Below are 20,748 nucleotides of genomic sequence, written 5' to 3'. Positions count from 1 at the left end.
TCTAGTTCTAGAAGGTTTTAATCAATGAAACATTTATTGGATACCTGTTGCTTAGAATATTGAGCTAGATGGCAAGATCAGAAACCCTTAACAAAGGCATTACAAGAATGCTTATCTGGGAGTTTGAACACTGCAAGCCATCCAAGCATTGAAATGATTATTAAAGAAATTTATTGTTTAGATGACTGCATATTTTCTAAATGTCACTATAATAATTGATAAGAGATCTGTGTTCGGGTGTGGCCAGTTTATGGTGTGGCTGGGGTGACGTCAGGGTAGCCTGATCCATGTAATACAGGCAGGTGTTCTGACTCAGTACAGTAAATTATAGTGAGATCACCTCAGACTTGTTTCTGATGCATGAGTTGACTATTTTTTTACTGGGTCACACCTTTTCAGAGTGGAATGGCGATTGTAAATGGTATACATTTATTTCATTTTCTAATTCCAGCAATATTACGAAAAACTAAGAAAATCAATCCAGAAAACGGGCTGGAACAAGTTGTTTTAACTTCGTTTTGCTTTCTGGAAGTTAAAATAGCTAAGCTTTGCTAATATTATATGCCTAGAACAGACAAGGTCCCAGACATTTGTAGGTAATAAAAGTCCTATGAACAGTACAGATAAGTACATTTATTGAAGGGAGAGGGCAGAGTGGTCTTGTTTTAATGAAGGCTTGAAATCCTATTTACCACTTCCCATTTCCACTGTTACTACCTTCGTAACCTTAGGCCTGCAGTTTCCTAACTGCTTGGCTTCTCTGCCTCCATTCTAAGCCATTTTGCAGCTATTTTGGCCCTAAAGTACTGTTTTCCCACACTTCTCTGCCCAAGGCTACAGGGCTCCGGGACCCTCATCTCCCTTGTCCGGTTTTGGTCCCACTAGGCTTTGAGCTTACAGGATTACTGCCCAACCTACTTTAATACGCTACCTTTATTTCCCTTGTGTTCATCTCATTCCCATCTCTACTCTTTAACTTTGCCTTTTTTGTTTTGGGTAATATATGCACATGACCCATAACTTGAAAGAACAGAAGACTGCAGTACAAAGAAAGTCTTTCTGTTCTCTAGTCATTCAGCTCCCTCTCCTTGAAGAAAAACTGCATGCAAGCCTCTCAAAATCTGGGCCTGGCCAAACCTGTTATACCACTCCTTTCCATCACTCGGGCTTCAAGAAAGGTGCAATACTCTTTGAGCTACCTGGATGACCCCCTTCCCCCAAACAGACACACACTCACGTGCTTATTCTGTTTCTATTGGGATGGCCTTCATAAAGCCCTCACTGGATCAATATTCTGGCACGTTAATCGGTGCTCAGAAAAACACCTGAAGGATGAAAGATGTGGTCAGATTGAATATCTTCCTCTCCTGAACTTCTACAATACTTTTATTGCAACAGGTCTATTGCTCCTGAATTCGTGCAGGACCCGTGCCTGAAGCATGTGGTTGTCACAAGGTATAAACCACAAAAGGACAAACGGAGCAGCTACCACAGAGAGCACGGGAGTGGATTTCTGCACAAGAACAAACTGACCAATCCCTCGTCCCAGGCGCCCTCTCCTTCCCTCTATATCTCTGCTTCCTCCACACTGCGGACTTCCCTTCTCTTTTCATAGCAGGAAACCAGCCTTGCGCAGAGAGGAGCGCAAGTACCACCGCAGGCGGGCGGCCGGGAGAATTTTGTCCCGCCCGCTCCCCGTCTCTTAGTGGCGCGGGGAGAGTTACGTCGGCGTGCGTGGCTGCGCAGCCGCAGTGCCGGGCGAGTGGGCGGGGCCGGCTGTTGGCGGCGGTTGGCGCGGCCCGGGAGGCGGCTGCACGTGCAGGCGGGGGCGATGCGTCACTGATCGGTGAGGCGCGGCCTTAGGGTCGGCCTTCCCCTGGTGTCTGCGGCTGGCCCCTTCTCAGTTAGTGCCTTCCGCCAAGGTTGGGGGTGGGTGCAGCGGCCGTTGAGATTGGGGGTGTCAGGACGCTCACCGAGTAGGGGCGGCCCGCGGCCCTTTTCGGGCGGAGGGGTTGGCGAGGGAGAAGTAGGCTGTGTGAGGAGGGAAGTATGCGAGAAAAGGGGCACAGAACTCTCTGGCTCGCCCTGCGGAAGGAGGCCGGGTCTCCGGAGACAGGGTGGAAACTGGGGGGCGGGGGGGGGGTGGCGTCGGTACTCACGAGGCTGGGGATCCTTTCCTCCCCCATCTAGGAGGAACAAGGATGAATATGACTCAAGCCCGGGTTCTGGTGGCCGCGGTGGTGGGTCTGGTGGTTGTCCTTCTCTACGCCTCCATCCACAAGATCGAGGAAGGACACTTGGCTGTGTACTACAGGTGAGCAGCGTGTGCAGTCAGTTCAGATTCCGGAGTAGGTTGAAAGGGGACTCCCGTTAAGAGTGAGTCTACGAAGTTGTCCCCTCTTGCAGCATCGGGGAGCTCTCCAGTCCTAGGAAGTGATTTTCGTCCCAGCCCTAGGGGAGGATGAGGGTCAAGCACCCTCTAAGTATTGGACAGTTTTAGTGCTCTCTGCATTTTGTGCAGAGGTTCAGATTTTCTACATTTATTCCTAATAGACCGCAAACTCAATTATTTGTGGGAAAAACGAAGAAGGAAGAAAGAGAGGCAGTAGTCGCTCCACTGTGACTGAAGAGGTAGATAAGTCATTGCTATATTCCATACAGCTGTACGGGCTTTTAGTTTGTAGTCGCAGATGCCATTGAGAAACTCTGCTCTTGTTTGTGGTCGTTTCTTCGATTTTTTTCCTCTGATAGCCCGTAGTGACTGGTTTTGGCTTAGGAGGCCATGATGACCATGACAGTTGTTATATCCCTGGAACTTGAGAGACATAAATATAGCATTGATGGGCCATCCTCCTCCCACCTTACCCTTTCTTTTCAAATTGAGGAAGGGAGTAGCGTGGGATGTGTTGCTGTCTAATTGAGGTAGAATAGCTTTTCCTTCAATGTAGTTACAACCAGTTCCTTTTGATGTAGACCGAGGACAGTTTGGAGAAATTGCAATAATGTATTTGAAGGAACTTCAACTTTACTTTTAGATCCATCCTGAATCTTAGAAACGGTCTTTCCTGTGAAGTGCTAGTTTCAAATACAATTTTAGTGATAGGTCTTAGCAGATGGAGATCTAGGATAACAAATGACAGGTTAATTCATATTTCCATCTGGTTCAGCGTTGTCTTCCTAATGGTAAAACCAAGGAAGGAACATTTCAAGGTATGGCTCTCAAAGAATTAGAGACAGACTTCAGTTCATTTTTTCTTAGTTATTTGTTATGAATTATTTGCAAACTTATTAATGTTTTCAAGATAAGAAGGCAGGTTCTATGGATTTACTATTCACTATGTAAACAGGACTTCTTTTTTATACCTGCCTGCCAAGTGCCTCCTTTTTAGAATTTCCAAGATGTACTTTCATATTTCTCACATTTCAGAATTTGGTGAATAAGCCCACACTTATATACTATCTGTTTATAGTTTTATCTTTTCACCCTTCATCTTTTCCATGCCGAGTTTTTGTTGTTATTTTTAACACAGACTTTATGCCTCCAGTATTTTAATATAGGTAGGTAGAAAAAAAGAGTCTTGAACCTCAGAAATTTTCTCTTTATTTGAAAGTTTGTGTTCTTTTTTCAACCTGGTGATGAAATGTATTATGTTTTAATAGGGCTCATGTTATGTACAGTTAAAGTACAGCAACTGAGAGCCATTAGAATTTTTTTCACGATTATTTCTCAGAAGCTTAAAGATGAGGGAGGATCCTTTGTACCGAGAGCAGTGCTAGAGACCCAGAGGTATCCTTGTTTGAGCTTATGAAACAAAGTGTAACATTGGCAGTTTAATTTGATCTTTTTCACCTTTGGCAGATATTTTAGAGACCAGTAATTGTTCCTCATGAGCAACTCATATTAGTGAGGCTTTAGTAGGTCCATAGCATGAGTAAGAGTGAATATTTATTATAGCATTTTAGATTTGGAAAGAGGATTTCTGTCTTTATAATCTTGTCAAATTGAAACATCTTTTTGCAGGGGAGGAGCTTTACTAACTAGCCCCAGTGGACCAGGCTATCATATCATGTTGCCTTTCATTACTACGTTCAGATCTGTGCAGGTGAGTGATTCCTAGGGAAGCCCCCACGCTGGGTAGACAAGTGTGACAGGAATAGTTACCACACTCATGGGTGGAGGTGGATTTCCTTATTGCTTAAGCAAATGGTGGTATTTACTTAAAAGCAGGAGTTACAAAGTTCAGAGTACAACTGTCACAGCACAAGTTCTGGTTTTGAACCACCTCACTCTCTCGAAGTGTGTTAGAAGTATGAGCCAGGCAACTTGGAAGGACCCACCTCCCCCATCTATATAGTGGTATGCAGTATGGTTTTTGTTTCTCATGTCAAAGTAAAATAGGACTTTGAAACACAGAAGTACAAACCAGTGATTACTTGGTTTAGAAAGGTGTTTGGTTTCCATAGAGACCAGTTCCTGGGCCACTGTTAACCAGGAGGATCTGAATTTTTACACACAACTTTTCTACCTGGGACATTAAGCACAATTTTATATGGAACCTTTTTGAGTGTTTTATTTTGACAGCATCCCAGAATATTTGAAATAAGCATCTGTCCGTTGAAAACAGTATCTTGGCTATGGGAGACACTTAGTAAATATCTTTTGTTATAACAAGATGAAAAAACAGGATTAGATTGTGCCTAGTTTTGCAAGCTCAGTGTGATCATACATCTTTGGATTCAGAAGTTTGTGTAGTATCTGCTGTTAATTTTTCCAGAACTCAGGAAAATTCAATGTTTTTAATCTTGTAATTTAAGTCTAGGCTTCCTTCTAGTGAGAGTTTCATTACGAATACTTAAATCCTCCAGATTTCCTTCCAGTTCCCTTTTAGATGGCTTTGGGCAAGAATTGTGTCCATTCAAGTGAAATGTAGTGTTCTTCTCCTAGTCAGACTTCTTTCCATATTGTTTTCCCTTGTTTTTTCATTCTTACCTTGGTTCATGTTGTCGCCTCTTCTCTCACCAACTCTCCTTCATTACTGCTCTCCTATCTCAATCTTGCTAGCCTTTTAAAGTCTCACTGCAAATCCTTCTTCTAATCTATAGCTCCTAAAGTCTGTATGGTAAATGTTGGCTCTTAGTCATGTTTCCTTTAGTAATGTTGCTTGTACTCTCAAAGTTGCTTTGTGTATTTTCTTTCCAGAGAGTCTCCAAACTTCCTGAAGGCAGAGGTTGTAACACATTTGTATTTCTGACCTTTCTGCTTATGAAAGTTGTTAAATTGAGCTGATTTCTTAGGAAGCAGTATGGTGTAGTGAACATGGGGCCAGAAACCTGGAGACTTAGGTAATGGCTCTGGCTCTGGCACTAATTGGTTACATGACTTTGCAAAAATGACTTAACCATTGTTATTCCTCCATGAAAGAAGGGGTTTAAATTACATGACCTCAACAACAGCCCAGTCAGTAATGATGTTATCAATGGCATCATCAGACCCTTATAGATAAGGAGCTTTTTAAAAATCTTGTTCAAAGTCAGTCAAATCTGTTTCTGCTTTCTTGGAGCTTAGTATTTTGAGTCATACTGATGCGGAGATATATAAAAGATACAGACAGTAAACATTAAAACAAATTTAAAGGTTAACTGCATACAGCAGATATGCAGTGTATATGTATATATACATATATAATAATAAATTGTCAAACTCTTAAGACATGAAATTTGTAAAAAGATTTTAGTGTAAGCTAATATACATCTACAAAATATTAAAGGCTGGATCCATTGTGGCTAAATAGTAGTGCTCTTTCTTCATATGGGACACAATAACATTCTAGGAAAGGATTACATTAATAAAATTTTTAAGAAACTGTTCTTATAAGAACAAGACAAATTTATTTTTAGGAATTTTTGGAACGCATGAGAAGACAACCTGTATAAACAAGTGGCTTAACGAACTTGGCAGTTGAAAGGAATGTATAAGTAGCATCTCGGGAAATGTGAAATCCTGTATATGAAATAAAAAGAAAAAAAGCTATGCTTAGGGAAATATAAAAACTTTCAGCCTTTAAAGTATATTACATAACTAAAGACTTAAAATTTTTTTTCTATGTTTATTTATTTTTGATAGAACACAAGGCAGGGGAGGAGAAGGGAGAGAGGGAGACAAAGAGTCTGAAGCAGGCTCCAGGCTCTGAGCTGTCAGCACAGAGCTCGACATGGGGCCCGAACCCACAGACCATGAGATCATGACCTAAGCTGAAGTCAGTCGCCCAACTGACTGAGCCACCCAGGCGCCCCTAAAAAGACTTAAAATAAATATTCATACTGGGAAGATGATAATTTTGGAGATAATTTAAAAGAACTATAAAAGGACATGAAGATAGGATATTGAGGATTTAATGTTTGAACTCTTTCCTAGTTCTTTAAGGTTAGAGAATATCCTCTAGGTTTGTTTTTTGTTAAATTTTTTTAATGCGAACGCGTACACATCTGGGAGGGGCAGAGAGAGGGAGACGCAGAATCTGAAGCAGGCTCCAGGCTCCAAGCTGTCAGCACAGAGCCGGACCCCGGGCTCAAACTCATAAACTGTGAGATCATGACCTGAGCCAAAGTTGGACACTTAACCGATTGAGCCACCCAGGTGCCCCTATCCTCTAGGTTTAAATAGGGATGTATATTAAGAGTTGACGTGGAATATGGAAATTGAATTTGGTTAATGTTTTGAAGGAAATAAATTGAACTCCTCTCTTCACCTCCCCTCACTGTGCCTAGAACCTGTCACTAATGTTTACTGTCACCCTAATCTCCCAACCCTAGGGTTATATTCTATTCTTTTCTCCCCTGGAATGTTATATACAACCAGTTATTACAACCTTCCTCTGTTAGGTCTCCTGGACTGACAGCTTTCAATTTCCATGGCCTTTACTACATTAACTTAAATAAATCAATACTTTAGCTTCCTAGCTGGTTTTTCTACCTCCAGATAAGATGGATAATGAGGACTGCATCACATATAAGCACAGGAATTAGGAAAAAACATATTTTGAAAGGTTCATTTGGTGGCTATATGTTAGATGAGCTAGGGAGAGCCCAAGCCCGCCAGTGAACATTTAGGGCCCACTGTCTAATTTCACATTCTCTTCTCAGAATTTGCACTCTCCTCTATATCGCCCCTTTTGCTCCAGGCAAGCCAGCTTGCTTCCTATCATTATACATGTGGTTTGTCCTTAGTTGTGTGTATTTGATAGGATAGCTCCTTTTTTAAGTTTTTGAAGCTTTATTAAACATTTCAAATAACTGTGAAACAAACACACCAGAAATAAAGCTCCAGAATAGCAGTCCAGATGTTCCTCAAGTGTATACTCATGGTCCCATTTCCTAGATGGACTGCCTCCCTTCGCACTCAGGCAAGAGAAAGATGGGTGGTTTGGACTGGAAAGACAACAATGTTGGTCCCTATGGGCAGGGCCAGGAGAAAGTGTCATTTGCCAATACTTGTTACTTAAGCGCAGAAAAAGCAAAAAGCCAGTGACGGTCACAAGGTCTTCCTGTGTGTTCTTCATAATGTACAGTCTATATGCTCAGGACTGAAGAAGCTCCTGGCACGAGGAGCTATTGAACCTAAGATGTGTTCTTATTTCTCTCCCTCTAGACGTGGCTTATAAATACTTCACCTTGGAGAGCTTTCCAAACTATTATTCTACTCTTTATCACTTAATACCTAGCAATTCAGTTTATAATCTGTTATTGTGTACATGTCATCAATTGCTTTATGAGGATTTTATGTCCTATGTGGGATTGTGAGCTTTTAGAAACAAAGATCATGCTTCCTTTTTTGTTCGTATTCCATAAAGTAATATGTTGCTGTATTCTTAAATAAGGTTCAGTGTATCCAGAATATGCAGTGGAATTAAAGTGCAGAGCAGAAGTCCTAATGGTAGTATCCTTGTGGGTAAGCCATGTAGTTTGCAATCCTAGGCCAGCTCCAGGCAAATAAGGGACTCTGAGAGACTAAACATTGAAACTTTCTAAGGGTGCCTTTTTTTTTTTTTTTTTTTTTTGGCCCCAGCTCCCACCCCCAATCAACCTTCCCACTCTGGGTTGTCCATATGCATCTTGATTGGGACATTAGCTATAAAATATTTTGTTTTATTTTTCATATCTACTAGGATGCAAAAAGAAATTACTCTGATAGCTAATCTTTGGGGACTGAAATTGTAATGGAGCTCTTCTGTACTTACCTCTTAGCAGTTCTCTGTAGGTTTTCCTCTGGGACCAGTAGTTCTTTGACAATATGTGTCCTGAGTATTCATGAAATATTTTTCTTTTCCTCAGACAACACTACAAACTGATGAAGTTAAAAATGTGCCTTGCGGAACAAGGTAAGCTTTTCTCCTTGCTTACTAACCTCTCTTTAATTCAGATGGAGTTTCTGTCCACAAACTGTGATTACTTAAACTAATCTTTCAGATAGACATGATAGTAACCCAGGAGGATTTCTTTTCTGGGATTATTTGAGTAAAGCTGTGTCTCCGAGCTTTCCATCTTAGAAGCCATTTGGTACTGGAAAAAGTAGTTTCGGAACCGGCAGACCTAACTTCATACATCAGCACTGCCCTGTGTGCTTTATTGACTTTTTTTTTTTAATAGACTTTATTTTTTAGAGCACTTATAGTTTGATAGCTAAGCAAAAGGACAGAGAGTTCCCATATACTCCTTGTTCCCATACATGCCTTTATGGATTTAGTTAGGCTTAGTTTTCTTGTTTGTTAAAAGTTGGGTAATAAGACCTATCTTGCAGAGTTATTGTGAGGATTAGGATTAGTGTATATAAAGTGCCTAACCAGCACTTGACTCAGAGTACGTACTCAATAACAAATAGTTCAAATGAAATCATCTCACTTTCTTGTCATCTGTACTACTAAATGCTATCTAATTAGAGTTTCTGGTTCATGAGGTCTGGAATGAGGCTCAAGAATTTGCATTTCTAGCAGAAGTTTCCAGGTGATACTGCTGCTGCTGGTCTGGGGACCTTACTTTGAAAGTCTCTGCCCTAAAGAGTTTTAGGGAAAGAACAGCAAGCAAAGCCTAAATTATTTCTAGAGTATAATCAGAACATTGAATTGTGTAACAAAAAAAAAAGAGTGTAAAATTCAAGGTATTTTTTTAAATGCCCTATTTCAAATGACTGTCAGTATTACAAGCCTGTAAAAGAGACTTGGCCATCTATGGACGGACAGAAATGCTTATAAAAAGGGAGAATTTCCCTCTGTTTTAAGTTTATATATTTGATATCAGGTTCTTCCTAGATCTCTCTGTAACTCTCTTTTATGGATTTCCTTTAGAGAGGACTCAAAATTGGCAGCTGATGAGATTTGGGGTAAATTTTATCTTCATGCTTCCCTTATTTTCTCAGATTTTTTTCTGTGAGCAGGTATTACCTTTTATATCAGAAAGAAAATGTCCTTGTAAGTTGTTAGGAAGACTTAGTTGTTTAGTTTCAAAATCTCTAACTTCATGAATCTTAAATTGAGATTCACATGTACCTCAGGGTCTGTGCTAATAGGCCAGGAAGTACAGGAAGCCATTACTTAACAAGACCTATCTTTCTGGAGTGTCAATTTTACTTGAGGGTTTGAGGAGAAAGTCTTTTTTCATATTAGAATAAATACAGTTTAAAAAGATTAAAACTCCTCATGAATTATTAAGATAAGGCAGGAGACCAAAAAAAAAAAAAAATGTCAGCCCGTGGCTGGTCTTAATACACCTTGGGGAACCATTTTACTTGGTCCCTTGATGGAAAAGTTTGAGAAGTGTACTGCGTTAGCTGTTGGCTTCAGTTAATAAGGGCAAAGTTCCTAAGTAGCCCTACGTTATACATTTAGTCTTCATGTGAGCTGATTTGATTGCTTCAGTTACAGAGGTGAGACTTGGTTATGAGAGGAGCCAGATTAAATGTGTACAGGGACGTTTGAGTGGTGATTGAGTAGTGGTTATTTTAATTAATGAGTAGTGTATGACTTTAGATTTTCCTTCTAAATTTCTACCATGTGGGATATGTTTGACAATGTGGGAATCTGGGATTATGATAAATTTTATTTAGCTCACACTTTTTCCATTTCTTTGTTTTTAGTGGTGGGGTCATGATCTATATTGACCGAATAGAAGTGGTTAATATGTTGGCCCCTTGTGCAGGTATGGTACCCATATATTCTGTTGTTTTTATAGTTACAATTAGAGTATTTATATCTGAAGAGATTCCTTAAGGAATAAAAGGGTAGTTTTAAAGTTTTATGACCTCATTCATTTCTGATATATATAAAAAAATGAGAATCTTTTCTATTTCTGGGAAATGGTGGCAGAAACAGGTCACAAGTCCTAAACAGAGTTGACTTTCTGTAACTTTATGTGTTACTCTTCTCTCATCTGAGTTTTCGAAGAGCAAGATGGTCATTGATTATTTCTAGAGTTTCTAGAAAGTAGCATTTTATCCAGTCAGGATGAGAGAGAATTTTCTTGCATGCTAAAAATCTGTAACAGATCAGAACACATTGATTTATAACCATAGAAAGCTTCTAGTTGAGATTTGCTATAACTTGTAAAGTGATCTGAAAGTTCTCAGTATGGGGAAAACACTTGGTAAAAGATGAAAAGCCACAGAGATGGAGTGGTTACTATTCAAATCAAAAACTTAGAAGTTATGGAGAAAGATTTGCTTTTTTTTTTTTTTATGTTTGATTTTTTTCCCCCAACTTTTTTTTTTTATTGTGGTAAGATACATATAACTTAAAATTTACAGTCTCAAGTATTTTTCAGTGTACGGTTCAATGGTATTAAATACATTCACAGGGGCACCTGGCAGGCTCAGTTCATAGAGCATGTGACTCTTGATCTAAGGGTTATAAGTTCAAGCCCCACAGTGGGTGTAGAGATTACTTAAAAGTAAAATCTTAAAAAAAAAAAATTCACATTGTTGTGCAACCATTAACGCCATCTACCTCTTTTCATCTTGCAAAAATGAAACTACCCATTAAACATTAACTCCCATTTCCCTCTCTCCCCAGCCCCTGGCACCTACTGTTCTGTTTTCTGTCTCTATGATTTTGCCTACTCTTAAGTACCTTATAATAAGTGGAACCATAGTATTTGTCTTTTTTGTGACTGGCTTATTCACTTAGTATAATGTCCTCAAGGTTCGTCAGTGTTGTAACATGTGTCACAATTTCCTTTTTTTCTAAGGCTGAATAATACTTTGTGTATATACCACATTTTGTTTGTCCACTTATCCATTGATGGAAACTTGGAGTGCTTCCACATTGTAGCTATTGTGAATAATACTTCTATGAACACAGGTGTATGTGGGTCTGTTTGAGACTCTGCTTTCATTTGAAAGATCTGCCATTTTATCTTGATCCTTTTTATTAAAATTTGCATGTATGTTGATACGTACAGGATACTGTGTTTGACAAAAACAGCTTAAAAAGGTGAAGTTAGAGCCTTTTCCTTCAGGGTTTTTTTATTGTACTTCAGAAGACATGATACCAGCACATATATATACATAGATGTGTGTATGTATTTATGTATGTTGGAATATAAGGTCATGCTAAATTTCATGGCACTGGTACAGGCACAAATAGCAAAAGAATTTCAGAGTAGAGAGCAAGCTGTATTACTGTCAAGTGGATTTGGATTATATATTTCAGTGATTATTTTCCTTGTCTTTTTTTTCCATCTACTTTCCCTGGTTACAAATCAGTGGAATGGATTATGATTGGAAAAATAGACGAAGGGAATTTATTGCTGGTTCTCTAACCAGAGATAAGGAAACTGTTGGATCAACAGTTCATTTGGTAATGACCAAGCAAATGAGTTAGTCAGCAAGTATTTATTGAATGCCTATCAGTTGTGATCTGGAATCCAGTTATACCTGATATCCTCCATGGGAAAGCCAGTAGAACTCGTCTTTGGGTCTGAAGGAAGAAAGCAATGTTTTAATAGGTAGAGCATGGGTCTGGTGTGATCTAGTATGTGCCCTTAGGCACATTTTTGAAATTCTGTTTCCTATTATGCAAAATTTGGAGGGTTTTTTTGTGGAAATTAAGTGGTAATGTACATAAATTCCCTGATATAAAGCCTGGCCCAGTGAACGTTTGCTTCTTCTCCTTTGAGCCTGGTATCTTTTTACAGCCTTTAAAAACTACCTTTTCGTTGGGGAGGAGATGGGCTACATGGGGAATGGGTACTAAGGAAGGCACTTGAGCACTGTGTGTTATATGTAAGTGATGAATCACTAAATTCTACTCCTGGACCTTATCTTACACTATATGTTATCTAACTAGAATTTAAATAAAAATCTGAGGAAAAACAAAAAATCACCTTTCCAAAATGGTCATTTGCAGCTGCTTCCTTCTTTTATTTCCACTGTTCTTCAATTGATTCAGGCCCTCTTTACCTCTTAGCTAAACTTTTGCTTTGCAGTAGTTGCCTTATACTTGCCCTGCCCCACAGTTCATCTTCACACTGCTGCCACAGTACAAATGTGATTGTGTCATGCCCTTGTTTGAAAATTTTGACAGTTCCTTATTACCTCCAAGATAATGTAGACTCTTCTTAGTATGGAATTCAAAATTTGCCCATTAGAATTGCAAATGTAGTAATATCTGGAAAATTCAGCACAAGAAATGCTCAATGTTTGTGAATTGTGTTTCATGTTTTCACTATTCTGTTGTCACTTTTTCTCATGTATATTATAACTTTTACCTTGGCTGAATTAGAAGGTACATGGGTAAAAATGGATTGTACCTTTCCTTCAGTGTTTGATATCGTGAGGAACTACACTGCAGATTATGACAAGACCTTAATCTTCAATAAAATCCACCATGAACTGAACCAGTTTTGCAGTGCCCATACACTTCAAGAAGTTTACATTGAATTGTTTGGTGAGTGTCTTATTTGTTTTAAATATGTGAATGATGAGTTGGAAATCTTAGTCAACTCTGTGGACACTATAACAATATTAGTAAACATTATGTTATTTCAGCATTTCTTCTGAATTTATAATAGAGCATTTGTCTTTAAAATATTCTTTATCTGAAGTTTAAAATTTCTTATCATTAAATTAAGCAAATAGTTACTCAAAAGATATTTTAAGAATGAGAACCATTTTCTGAAATGCACTATGTATAATTTGATAGAGATTAGAAAAAGATCATTATTTATAGACTATATTCTGTTTTTTTACTATGATAATTTAGTGAAAATTAGCTTTGTTGTTATTTTAATAGATAATTTGAGGAAATTTAGTAGAAGTCTGTTTCTTGGTGTTTCCCAAGACCCACCACCATGTTTGATGAATTGCTAGGAAGACTGACAGGACTCAATATATGTTCTACTCTCACCTAAGATGTATTATAGCAAAAAATATACAAAGTAAAATCCAGAGGAAGCAGGCACAAGCTTCCAAGAGTCTTCTCCCAGTGGAGTCATGCAAGGATACACTTTGGTATTAAACGGTGACAACACATATGAAATGTTGTCTGCTAGGGAAGCTCATTAGATACTTAATTCCCAGAATTGTTATTGGAAGCTAACATATAGGCATCCTCTGCCTAGTACATAACAAAATTCCAGACTCCCAGAAGGAAGGCACATGTTCAGCATAAACCACATTGGTTGTATAAACAGTTTAGGCACAGTGAGTCATTCTTACCAGTTCCTGGAATAGTGGAAATCCTTTCCAAATTCAAGTTCCCAGGTGACAGCCAAAGGCCAACTTACAGACAAGCCTTTCTAAGGATCACAGCTTCAGGACTGCTATGTTAACTCTTTCTGCACAAGTTACTTTTCATTTGTGATAGTGAAAGCTGTGACCCGTGATTGGGCTGTTGCTGTTGGTTGCTCACTTCTCCCTCCTGGAATTCTTAGTGAATTTCTTACAGGCAGGCATAGGGATGGTTAATCATTTTAGAGATCTACCAATTGATCCCTCATTGATGATTCACAACTACTAGGTATATGAGACAACTGTCCTGATTTGTCACATCACTGGTCATTTTAATAATGGTGAGAGTACTATTGAGGTAGAAAATTTATAAGTTAAAAAGCCAAGTGAAGTGATAGCTTTATTGTCCATTCTTGTATACTTCAAAGACCTTCCTGTGAACTCTCCCCCCTCCCTTTTTATTAAAAAAAATTTTTTTTTAGACATTTATTTATTGTTGAGACACGGGGCGAGACAGAGCATGAGCAGGGGAGGGACAGAGAGAGAGCAAGAGACACAGAATCTGAAGCAGGCTCCAGGCTCTGAGCTGCCAGCACAAAGCCTGACACGGGGTTCAAACCCACAAACTGCAAGATCATGACCTGAGCCGAAGTCAGAGACTTAACCTGCTGAGCCACCCAGGCACCCTTTTTAAATCCAAAATAATGGGCAGAGGTCCATGGAAATGAAATTTAGTTATTTGGAGATTCGGGTTAAGGATTGAGGATAGGAATTTGGTTTTTATGATAATCAGGACACATGTTAAGTAACAACACTGAATTAAGATATTAGAGACTTAGAGTCTCCATTTATTGGATAAACAACCTGTTTATCATTTTTCTTCTGATAAACAACCTGTTTATCATCTTTCTTCCCTTAATTTCTTTGTTTGACAGTTCTTCACATTTTCTCCTATACAAAAGGAAAATTAAATATAAGTTTTAAATATATGTAATAATTTATACATTTATAATATGTAGGTAGTTTTGTTTTCATATATATGTGCAGTGGTTTAAGCTTTACAAAAGAACAGTACCATGGAAACTTTAGGTCTAATAGTGATTGGATTTCTTTCAGTGTTAATACAATGAAAAAAATTTTTTTGAGTATCATGAGAATTGTTGTTCTTGGCCTCAAAAACAGATCAAATAGATGAAAATCTGAAGCAAGCTCTGCAGAAAGATTTGAACATCATGGCTCCAGGCCTCACCATACAGGTAAGCCCTTTTCTTAGGGAAAATCTCTAGGAATTTTGAGGGCTTTGAATTTAATTGTTCTTTCATTGGACATTGTTTATTCAGCAGTTATTGAATTGAAGCGCTAAGGTATTTTATAGAATAGCTTTCTCACTTTGACTTTAGGTCTCTGCAAAGTAAAATAGTCTTGTAGCTTACCCTGGGTGTCCTTTTCTTCTGAACTCTTAGAAGGAACAGATAAGCTGAGAGACTCTTACAAGGAAATGAAATTCGTGCACTGCTTGTATGTGAGGCATTATTAAGATACAATAATGGTGATAAATCAGTGTAAGAGTAAGGCTTTAGTCTCAGTAAGATTTTGAACAACGATTTCAAATATAAAATTTGAATAATAATTCTATCAAAATAGATGTCATGTATGATTAATTGATATATTGATTGGATGATTATTGCTGTAAGAGTTTAGAGTTATAGAATATTTCAAGAGAGTCTGCCTGGAAACGACTATGATTGAGTTGGGATTTTAGATGGGAATGGAAGAATTATCAGGATTTATATGGGGGGGCAGGAATAAGGAAGGTATTTCAAGTGGGTAGCATGGCCTGAATGAAAGTAAGATAGCAGGTGAATTTGGTGGCCGTGGTGGTGGCGGCTGTGGTATTAGGAGATAGAATGGTGAGAGATTATATGCCTGCTTTTGTGGGTCAGTATATTTTCAGATTGGGTTGAAATCCGTAAGTAGATTCTAAAATCAATTTTAGTGGATCATGACCAGCATTGTAAATAAAATGAAATTGAAGAGGAAAAGAAATCAGAGCACATGACATGTACTAAGTTTGTCATTCTGTGAAATTTTTTTTTATTTAAGTGTGTAGGTGTTTATATTGGGTGTCACTGTAAAATACATGTCTTACTGTGGTCATGGTCAATAACATTAAAAGGTGTTGCTGTAGATCTGGATTACCTGAGAAGTGGTAATATGGCTTCTCTAGTGTCCTTTCTTAGAGTTTCTAGGAGATCTGCTATTGTGGTGACGAATGTTACTGAAGCTAAAGAGAAAACTTTTCTTGGTGTCACATGTCCGAAGTGTCACACCATTGAGAATGTACCTTCACTGTGAGTGATCATATGTGAGCTCAGAAACAAGACTGGAAAGGTGGTGAGGGTTTTCCCTTTTCCCATTCACACTGTGCCATTATCTCTGACTGGTGCCTGAGGGGGTGTTGCCAAAGTTAAGAGGTCATTTGAAAAGTCCACAGCTAACTTCATAAAATCCTCTTGGTTGTCCATTCAGTTGTGGCTGGAGTTGCTTTTCAATTTTAAAGGTAAAAAATATGAAAAGAAAATAAAGATAAAAAATATGAATGTGACAGATTCTTAGATTCTGCTCAGGTTGTTACTTGGGAGATGCAGCTCATTCTTCTTAACAGCTGCCTAGAATACTTTGCCTTATATTACATAATTAGTTCTCTGTTGCCAATTTTTTGCTATTAGTAAACAATAGGGTAGTGAACATTCTTGACACATCTTGTTATGTACAAATTATCTTTCAAAAACCTGTATAAATCTTTATTTTTACTAACAATATATGTGCATACTTGTTTCTACGTAAACCTCACAAGCATTTGAAGCAATTAGATATGCTAATTTTTGCTGTATGGAGTGATGTTCTATCTCTCTTTGATTTGCATTTCTTTAGTTATTAATGAAGTTGAGCATCTTTTGATTTTTTTTCTTTGGCTGTTGTGTCAATTGCCTATTCATATCCTTTGCCCACTTTTCTGTTGTATTGTTTTAATTTTCTTACTGATTTGTCGTATTTTGTATATTCTGAATATTTTTATACAAACGTGTTCTGTGTGTTGTAAAGAAACTAGATATTGGGAAAAAGATGAATAGTAAAATGAAATTTACCCATAGTCATACCATTGCAGAGATAACAGTTGTATTTTTTTAGATTCTTCTTAATCTAGAGGAGCGTATATTTGTTTATAGGTATAAATAATGTTAAAGTGGAATCATACCATAGCTGCTTTTTTCACTAACAGTATATATAAGCATCTTTTCAAGTCAAAAATATAGATTCACTACATCATCACCTTTAATGGCTTTATTTAATTAGTCTGTGGTTCCAATTTTTACTGTCACACACGTTGCAATGACAGGGTTTTACAGTCCTTCCCTTACAATAGATTCTTTTTTTTTCTAGTTTATTTATTTATTTGTTTTTAATTTAAATTCAAGTTGGTTGACATACAGTGTAGTTTTGGCTTCAGGAGTAGAACCCAGTGATTCATCTTTTACATATGAGACCCAGGGCTCATCCCCAAAAAGTATGCTCCTTAAACAAATTATTAAGTGTAGGATTGATGAGTCAAACTATATGCCCTGTTTGGAGGCCTTTTGATACATATTGCCAAATGGCCTTTCAGAAAATTTTAGTATCTTACATCTGTCATCATTAGTGTTGGTGAGCTGTAGTTTCCTACACATTAGATTGTTAGTGTACCCAAAAACAGATGCATGCCCACTCTCCATCCTTTCAGAGAAATTATTCTGGTATTTTCTATTAATTATCGAGGTTGAATGCCCTAGGATATTTCTTGGCCATTTGTATTTCATTTGTGAATTATGTTAGTTATTACAACTCTTAAATGCATGGGAAACATTTCTCCTAGTTTTTTTTTTTTTTTTTTTTTTACCATTTAATTTCCACCTCCCTCCCCCCTGGCAATTCTGAAGCTTTAAACTTATGTAGTAATTTTAGTATTTTTTCCTTTATGGTTTTTTACAGTGCTGGCGTGCTTTAAGCCACTTTCCCCACTTTATAATATAGAAATTTAAATAAAATTGGAAATTACCACATTTTTCTCTGCTTTTACAGTTGTGTTTTTAGATTTAAATCTTTGGGCACCTGGGTGGCTCAGTTGGTTAAGCGTCTGACTTTGGCTTAGGTCATGATCTCAAGGTTCATGAGTTCGAGCCCCGTGTCATCAGGCTATCTGCTGTTAGCACAGAGCCTGCTTTGGATCCTCTGTCTCCCTCTCACTGTAGCCCTCCCCTGCGCGCATTCTCTCTCTCCCTCTCTCAAAAATAAAGGGGCGCTTGGGTGGCTCCATCAGTTTAGTGTCCGACTTCAGCTCAGGTCATGATTTCACGGTTCTTTGAGCCCCACATCAGGCTCTGTGCTGACAGCTCAGAGCCTGGAGCCTATTTCAGATTCTGTCTGTCTCTCTCTGCCCCTCCCCCATTCACACTCTGTCTTTCAAAAATCAATAAATTTAAAAAAATAGATTTAAATCTTTAATTCATTTGGAGTCCATTGTGATGTCAGTTGTGAGGTAGGGTTCCAATTCTCTGTCCCCCAATTTGGTAGCAACAAGAATTACTGAATAATTTATGCCTCCATCTCCCTTGTTTGAAATACCATTTGTATTGCCTGCTAAATCCTATTATGTAGTACTGTTTTTTTGGACTTTATTCCATTGATCTTTCCGTTTCCTATTCCTTCATTAGTTTTCAGCCCTAAACTTTTTCCCATCAAATCTGTTTCTGCCTTATTTTTTCCATCTTGTTAGTAATGACCCCTCTTTCTCTTCAGACAAATCTAGACATGTGGGAGGCATCTTTGACAATGCTCTCATCCTTGGCATCTAATCAGACCCCATATCGTGCTGATTTTACCACCAAAATCCATAAAACTGTTCACTCCTCCATCTTCACTGCCACCTCATTAAGCCAAGTCACTATCTCTCACCATCTCCCCTCCTCTCAAGTTGCCGCACTTTCACTTTTACGTCATTTTCTGCATCGCGTGAGAAAGATCTTTCAAATTTAGTTATATTTATTTGTTTTTATAAAACCAGTCACTGAATGAAAAAAATGTCGCTTTGTAATACGTTTTTAAACTGGTTGATCAAGATCTTCATTGTTTTGGTTGCTTAATTTTGTCATAAAAGTTTCTTACGAGGGGCACCTGGGTGGCTCAGTCGGTTGAGCGACCCAACCGACATTGGCTCAGGTCATGATCTCACAGTTTGTGAGTTCGAGCCCCGCATCGGGCTCTGTGCTGACAGCTCAGAGCCTGGAGCCTGCTTCTGATTTCTGTGTCTCCCTCTCTCTCTACCCCTCCCCCACTCATGCTCTGTCTCTCTCTCTCTCTCTCTCTCTCTCTCAGAAATAAATAAACATTAAAAAAAAATTTTTTTAAAGTTTCTTACAAGAGCTGGAATGCTTTTTCAGATCTTCCAGGCTATTTGTCAGCCTTCCTTCCTTAACACATTACTGTCTGTTATGATAATTTAACATTTTATTCACTTTTAAAATCTCGTGAGATATATTATCTTTTCAAAAATAGTGGCCTTTGATATTTCTGCCAGCTTATTCTTCCAGATGAGCTTTCATTATTGATATTTTCAAGCTATATCAGGTATCTAAATTGACATATAAGTTTAAAATTAGGAACACAGTTTATGGTTTTACTTAGGCATATCATCACTTTTGTTTCTTTTAGAATTTCTGACCTAGGTGAGAAACCCATATCCCAAATTAAATCAATACTCATGAATTCACTGAATTTTAATGCTATTAAATATGTTGTCTCTTTTTGCGTAAGCATTGAGGAATCCAAATGATTCTTGGTGAATTTATTGTGTATCTACTAGTTTGTTGACTTCACTGTCTCTAATAAAGTTTTTTGGTTAATTTCCTTGAATTTGTTTGTTGTGTATGTAGTATAAACATTTAACACGAAATCTACCCTCTTAAATTTTAAGTGCACAATACATTATTGACAGTATGTGCGATGTTCTACAACAGATCTTTAGACCTATATATCTTACTTGACTGAAACTTTATGAATTTCCTTAGATTTTTATTTATATAATTATGCCAAAATAAAAATCTTAATTTCCCCTCCACAACCTAGTGTTTCCCAGTCTCCAAGTCATCCTATTTTAATTCTTCACATGACACTCATAGCTATCTGAAACTTTTTTATTCATTTATTTGCTTTTTGTTGTTATCTATTGTGTTTTCTCCCCTTAAAAATTTCAATTTCATGAGAGCAGTCTCACCTTGTTCATTGCTGTATTCATAGTGCCTAGAACAAACAGTACTTGGCACAGATGAGGCACCCAGTTAATACTTACAAGCATTCTCTGTAATAATCAGTATTTAATTTTTCCCTTGTCTGTATTTATACTTTTTTCTTCTTGAACAACTGCTGTGGCAAATTTGAGTGGTGAAAATATGTGTCTTTGATATTTTTTAAATATTTTTTTTTCTTATGTAAGAGAGTGACTATATTATATGCTGGCTTTCCATTTAAAATATATGCTTAAGGGCACCTTGGTGGCTCAGTCGGGTAAGCGTCTGACTTCAGCTCAGGTCATGATCTCACAGTTTGGGAGTTCGAGCCCTGCATCGGGCTCTCTACTGTCAGCACAGAGCCTCTTTTGGATCCTCTGTCCCCCTCTCTCTCTGCTCCTTCCCCGCTTCGCTCATGCTCTCTCTCTCTCTCTCAAAAATAAACATTTAAAAAATAAATAAAATAAAATACATGCTTATACCCCAGTGGTCACTTTCAGATATATTCATTTCATTAGCTTTTTTCTTTCCCCTCTCCACTTACTGTGTGTGTGTGTGTGTGTGTGTGTGTGTGTGTGTGTGTGTGTGTGTTTTGGGCATTGTTTTGGGATATGTTGTCATTTTATTTTTTAAGTCTGTTATGATAACTTACGTTACCTGTTACAGTAGGTGCTTACTTTACACATACTTGAAAATTATGAGATTCCC

At 38.0% G+C, this 20,748-nt stretch overlaps 1 protein-coding gene across 17 annotated transcripts in view; it reads left to right on the top strand.

The window, feature by feature from the left end:
- Window positions 1–1,782: 1,782 nt before the first annotated feature.
- Window positions 1,783–20,748, top strand: part of ERLIN1 (ER lipid raft associated 1) — a 58,226-nt gene continuing 39,260 nt past the window's right edge. For 12 of the 17 annotated variants that reach the window (XR_006209404.1, XR_006209402.1, XR_006209403.1 and 9 more), the window contains exons 1-6: window positions 2,191–2,314; window positions 4,022–4,103; window positions 8,332–8,378; window positions 10,130–10,191; window positions 12,810–12,935; window positions 14,900–14,973. Coding sequence is in view for 10 of the 17 variants with exons in the window: in XM_042961119.1 (XP_042817053.1) it covers window positions 2,202–2,314; window positions 4,022–4,103; window positions 8,332–8,378; window positions 10,130–10,191; window positions 12,810–12,935; window positions 14,900–14,973 (504 nt within the window). In the remaining 7 variants the exon portion in view is untranslated. Of the gene's footprint in view, window positions 1,930–2,190; window positions 2,315–4,021; window positions 4,104–8,331; window positions 8,379–9,341; window positions 9,377–10,129; window positions 10,192–12,809; window positions 12,936–14,899; window positions 14,974–20,748 lie in introns of those variants that run through there. The other 5 variants (XM_042961114.1, XM_042961116.1, XM_042961117.1 and 2 more) reach the window with 5 other exon arrangements.

This window comes from Panthera tigris, chromosome D2 (genome assembly GCF_018350195.1).
Source record: "Panthera tigris isolate Pti1 chromosome D2, P.tigris_Pti1_mat1.1, whole genome shotgun sequence".
NCBI classification, from domain to species: Eukaryota; Metazoa; Chordata; class Mammalia; order Carnivora; family Felidae; genus Panthera; species Panthera tigris.
This window is presented reverse-complemented; position numbering and strand designations above follow the sequence as displayed.